Source organism: Gadus morhua, chromosome 4, assembly GCF_902167405.1.
Source record: "Gadus morhua chromosome 4, gadMor3.0, whole genome shotgun sequence".
Lineage (NCBI taxonomy): Eukaryota > Metazoa > Chordata > Actinopteri > Gadiformes > Gadidae > Gadus > Gadus morhua.
The window spans coordinates 43,173,680-43,179,686 of NC_044051.1; the positions used below are offsets into that span (position 1 = coordinate 43,173,680).

Consider the following 6,007-nt stretch of genomic DNA (forward strand, 5'->3'; position numbering starts at 1 on the left):
TAGTTCTGAAGTGTTTCTGATTCCTGCTGTTACTTTGTTGAGGACGTTCTTCTGCTGTATACTGTACACTTAAACTGTAACTACAGAGACTGTTGCTATGCTCCAATACTGTAACTATAGAGACTGTTGCCATGATAAAACACAGTATTGACACCTTATGAGTAGACAATGATACCTAATTAATACCTCATACTCATATTAATCTTAAAAGGCTACTCTACTCTAATACATTATGAGTAGGCTAGGAGTACTCACGCTACAGAGTAGACGTGTTGACGGGACGTCACGGACCTGTCAATCATCGATCAATCCACAGATCATTGACAGCGGGTCTATGGTCTCGCGCACCGAACGCAATGTCAGCAGTGACAGAAAGAAGTGAGCGTGCAGGGTGACGCCAGGACACTGACGGACACAGAGACGGACCGACTAAAGTTGGACACACGGACAGGCAGACGGACAGACCGGCAGGCAGACAGACGGCTGAGAGTATAGCGGTCAGAAAGCAGGATGGAGGCGGACCAGCTCGTGTTCTTTGTCAACGGAAAGAAGGTAAAGAAATCCGCTAGTTCGTTCGAGTCCTGCAGAGGTCACGGAGAGGATGTGTTTTACTGATAGTCGGACAAATCAGGAAAGTCTATTAGTGTCTGAGGATCCGGACTGAAGCTACGTGACTTCATGACTTTGACTGTCTTATTATTTTTCTAGTATGGATGTATGAGTGAATGCATGAATGAATGTCTAATCCTGAATGAGATTAAGGCCGTCGTGAGATCGTGACAACGTGTTATCTCTGCAGATCGTGGAGAAAAATGCGGACCCGGAAATTACCCTTCTGACCTATCTGAGGAGAAAGTGTAAGTTTTAGTCTCTCTCTCTCTCTCTCTCTCTCTCTCTCTCTCTCTCTCTGTCTCTGTCTCTGTCTCTCTCTCTCTCTCTGTCTCTCTCTCTCTCTCTCTCTCTCTCTCTCTGACCTCTCTATATGGAGCTGGTATTTATCTGTTCATTAACAAAATTATCTGTGTGTGCGTGCGTGCGTGCGTGTGTGTGTGCGTGTGTGTGTGTGTGTGTGTGTGTGTGTGTGTGTGTGCGCGCGTGTGTGTGTGTGTGCGTGCAGTGGGTCTGACAGGAGCCAAGCTGGGCTGTGGGGAGGGGGGGTGTGGCGCCTGCACCGTCATGGTGTCTCGCTACGCCCCCCGCCAGCAGCGCGTCGTGTATCCTCACCGTCGCCACGGCAACCTGTCTCTACGCAGCCGGGTGTGACTCAGTGGTAGAGCAGGGCGGGGTTGTGGGTTCCAGTCCCCGTAGTGACTCAGTGGTAGAGCGAGGCCCCAGCAGGGCGGGGTTGTGGGTTCCAGTCCCCGTAGTGACTCAGTGGTAGAGCCGGGCCCCAGCAGGGCGGGGTTGTGGGTTCCAGTCCCCGTAGTGACTCAGTGGTAGAGCGAGGCCCCAGCAGGGCGGGGTTGTGGGTTCCAGTCCCCGTAGTGACTCAGTGGTAGAGCGAGGCCCCAGCAGGGCGGGGTTGTGGGTTCCAGTCCCCGTAGTGACTCAGTGGTAGAGCGAGGCCCCAGCAGGGCGGGGTTGTGGGTTCCAGTCCCCGTAGTGACTCAGTGGTAGAGCGAGGCCCCAGCAGGGCGGGGTTGTGGGTTCCAGTCCCCGTAGTGACTCAGTGGTAGAGCGAGGCCCCAGCAGGGCGGGGTTGTGGGTTCCAGTCCCTGTAGTGACTCAGTGGTAGAGCGAGGCCCCAGCAGGGCGGGGTTGTGGGTTCCAGTCCCCGTAGTGACTCAGTGGTAGAGCGAGGCCCCAGCAGGGCGGGGTTGTGGGTTCCAGTCCCCGTAGTGACTCAGTGGTAGAGCCAGGCCCCAGCAGGGCGGGGTTGTGGGTTCCAGTCCCCGTAGTGACTCAGTGGTAGAGCGAGGCCCCAGCAGGGCGGGGTTGTGGGTTCCAGTCCCCGTAGTGACTCAGTGGTAGAGCGAGGCCCCCACACTGCTGGTTGGGTGTTATTAACGGTCTGGGGGGAGTTTGGACTCTTATCTCCATGACAACTGAACTTTGTACGGCCACCAATGACCACCTGTCCACACGCCCTCCGACCCCTGACAGCCTGTGAGTGGATCATTGGTTGGTTGGAGACACCTGGTTAGCACCGTTGTTTATGGATAGACAGACAGGTTCACAGATAGAGAGACAGGTGAACAGACATGTGTAAAGACAGACAGACAGGTTTACAGACAGACAGATGTACAGACAGGTGTAGAGACAGACAGACAGGTGTAAAGAGAGACAGACAGACAGACAGACAGACAGATGTAAAGAGAGACTTGAAGACGGACAGGTTTAGAAACAGACAGAAATGTGTGCAGACAGAGGGACAGACAGGTTGACAGCCAGACAGGTGTACAGACAAGTGTAGAGACAGACAGACAGACAGACAGACAGACAGACAGACAGACAGACAGACAGACAGACAGACAGACAGACAGACAGACAGACAGACAGACAGGTGTAAAGAGAGACGTACAGACGGATAGGTTTAGAGACAGACAGGTTTACAGACAGCCAAGTGTAGAGACAGACAGACAGGTGTACAGACAGACAGACAGGTGTACAGACAGGTGTGCAGACAGACAGGACCTTAGCCCCGCTCAGACACTCCTCGGTGAACGCCTGTCTGGCTCCTGTGTGTTCGCTGCACCTCTCCGCCGTCACCACCGTGGAGGGCATCGGCTCGGTGGCCCGGAAGCTCCACCCAGTCCAGGTGAGTAGCTCCGCCCAGTCCACACCTAGCTCCGCCCAGTCCACACCTAGCCCCGCCCAGTCCAGGTGAGTAGCTCCGCCCAGTCCACACCTAGCTCCACCCAGTCCAGGTGAATAGCCCATGTCCAGTCCACACCTAGCTCCACCTAGTCCACTCCTAGCTCCACCCAGTCCAGGTGAGTAGCTCCGCCCAGTCCACACCTAGCCCCGCCCAGTCCACACCTAGCCCAGCCCAGTCCAGGTGAGTAGCTCCGCCCAGTCCACACCTAGCCCCGCCCAGTCCACACCTAGCCCCGCCCAGTCCACACCTAGCTCCACCGAGCCAGGTGAATAGCCCCGCCCAGTCCAGGTGATTCCTAGAATTAAACGTCTATGTTTATATAACAGTATATATATACAGTATATATTTACTATGTTTATACTAACTACAGTAGGGGGTCCTCTCTCCCTACTGGACGTCACAAAGCCCTCTCCGTCCCGCCTCCCAGGAGGAGGTGAGACAGGTACTCACAGGTCTGTGGTTGAGGTGAGACAGGTACTCACAGGTCTATGGTTAAGGTGAGACAGGTACTCACAGGTCTATGGTTAAGGTGAGACAGGTACTCACAGGTCTATGGTTGAGGTGAGACAGGTACTCACAGGTCTATGGTTAAGGTGAGACAGGTACTCACAGGTCTATGGTTAAGGTGAGACAGGTACTCACAGGTCTATGGTTAAGGTGAGACAGGTACTCACAGGTCTGTGGTTGAGGTGAGACAGGTAGTCACAGGTCTATGGTTAAGGTGAGGCAGGTAGTCACAGGTCTATGGTTGAGGTGAGACAGGTAGTCACAGGTCTATAAGGTGAGACAGGTACTCACAGGTCTATGGTTAAGGTGTGAGGCCTGTTGAGACTGGACTGTGATTAGGGTCCACGAGGGACAGATGAGTGACAGGTGGATGTGAGACAGGTGGATGAATGACAGGGGTCCCTCAGGCTTTAGGCCTTTGTTGACCTCTCCTCACGGGGGTCTGATCATGGCTCCCTTAACCATAATGGTGACTACCTTAGTACAGAGCTTAACGTTAATGGTGACGACCCTTAGTGCACCCTAAGGCTACATCTTAAGGTGCACCCTAAGGTGCAGCCTTAAGGTGTGAGTGCACTGAGATACACAGACTGAGGTCAATCCAGAGCGATAACAGCTCAGAGTAACCTCGGGCCAGCTCTAATCTAATCTTAAAATAAGGCAGAGCTATCAGGATCAGACTCATCAACACCTTAGTTGACTCTGCTCTTTGCACACTGGTTTCACTGGTTTCCCTGGTTAGATGCATTTCAAAGTGTCTATTTACCAAAGTTTATCTAGATATAACTATGCATACATATAACTATGTGTATTTGTATAAAACTGTATGTCTATCTATCCAACTCTGTGTATAACTATATCTAACTCTGTGTATATCTATCTAAGTGTGTGTGTATATCTATCTAACTGTTTGTATATCTATTTCTAACAGTGTGTATATCTGTCTCAGTGTGTGTGTATATCTATCTCACTGTAGGTCTATCTATGTATAACCCTGTATATCTGTCTCAGTGTGTGTGTACATCTATCTCACTGTAGGTCTATCTATGTATAACCCTGTATATCTGTCTCAGTGTGTGTGTACATCTATCTCACTGTAGGTCTATCTATTTATAACCCTGTACATCTGTCTCAGTGTGTGTGTGTGTATCTATCTCACTGTAGGTCTATCTATGTATAACCCTGTATATCTGTCTCAGTGGGTGTGTATATCTATCTCACTGTAGGTCTATCTATGTATAACCCTGTATATCTGTCTCAGTGGGTGTGTATATCTATCTCACTGTAGGTCTATCTATGTATAACCCTGTATATCTGTCTCAGTGTGTGTGTATATCTATCTCACTGTAGGTATATCTATGTATAACCCTGTATATCTGTCTCAGTGTGTGTGTGTATCTATGTCTCTATCTCTACCTGACGGTCTCCCTCCCTGCAGGAGCGTATCGCGCGGGCCCACGGGTCCCAGTGTGGCTTCTGCACCCCGGGGATGGTGATGTCTATGTACGCCCTGCTGAGGAACAACCCCTGTCCCGACATGAGCCACCTAGAGGACGCCTTCCAAGGTCTGTGACGAGGACACACTAGGGAACGCACTAGTGACTAGAACACACTGCTGACTAGAACACACTAGTGACTAGAACACACTAGTGAACGCACTAGTGACTAGAACACACTGCTGACTAGAACACACTGGTGACTAGAGCACACTAGTGACTAGAGCACACTAGTGACTAGAACACACTAGTGAACGCACTAGTGACTAGAACTCACTGCTGACTAGAACACACTGCTGACTAGAGCACACTGCTGACTAGAACACACTGCTGACTAGAGCACACTAGTGACTAGAACACACTGCTGACTAGAACACACTGCTGACTAGAACACACTAGTGACTAGAGCACACTAGTGACTAGAACACACTGCTGACTAGAACACACTGCTGACTAGAACACACTAGTGACTAGAGCACACTAGTGACTAGAACACGCTAGTGACTAGAACACGCTAGTGACTAGAACACACTAGTGACTAGAACACACTGCTGACTAGAGCACACTAGTGACTAGAACACACTAGTGACTAGAACACACTAGTGACTAGAACACACTGCTGACTACAACACACTAGTGACTAGAACACATTAGTGACTAGAACACACTAGTGACTAGAACACATTAGTGACTAGAGCACACTAGTGACTAGAACACACTAGTGACTAGAACACACTAGTGACTAGAACACATTAGTGACTAGAACACGCTCGTGACTAGAACACACTAGTGACTAGAACACGCTAGTGACTAGAACACGCTAGTGACTAGAACACACTAGTGACTAGAACACACTGCTGACTAGAACACGCTAGTGACTAGAACACACTAGTGACTAGAACACACTAGTGACTAGAACACACTGCTGACTAGAACACCCTAGTGACTAGAACACACTGCTGACTAGAACACACTAGTGACTAGAACACACTAGTGACTAGAACACACTAGTGACTAGAACACACTGCTGACTAGAACACACTAGTGACTAGAACACACTAGTGACTAGAACACACTAGTGACTAGAGCACACTAGTGACTAGAACACACTAGTGACTAGAACACACTGCTGACTAGAACACACTGCTGACTAGAACACACTGCTGACTAGAACACACTGCTGACT

At 50.2% G+C, this 6,007-nt stretch overlaps 1 protein-coding gene across 1 annotated transcript in view; it reads left to right on the plus strand.

Annotated features, from left to right (window-relative positions):
- The first annotated feature begins 358 nt into the window (after window positions 1–358).
- xdh (xanthine dehydrogenase) overlaps window positions 359–6,007 on the plus strand; it is a 33,351-nt gene continuing 27,702 nt past the window's right edge. Inside the window, exons 1-5 of the mRNA XM_030354064.1 lie at window positions 359–552; window positions 800–857; window positions 1,118–1,214; window positions 2,650–2,758; window positions 4,764–4,890. Coding sequence (XP_030209924.1) covers window positions 511–552; window positions 800–857; window positions 1,118–1,214; window positions 2,650–2,758; window positions 4,764–4,890 — 433 coding nt within the window. The 5' untranslated portion in view covers window positions 359–510. The remainder of the gene's footprint in view (window positions 553–799; window positions 858–1,117; window positions 1,215–2,649; window positions 2,759–4,763; window positions 4,891–6,007) is intronic.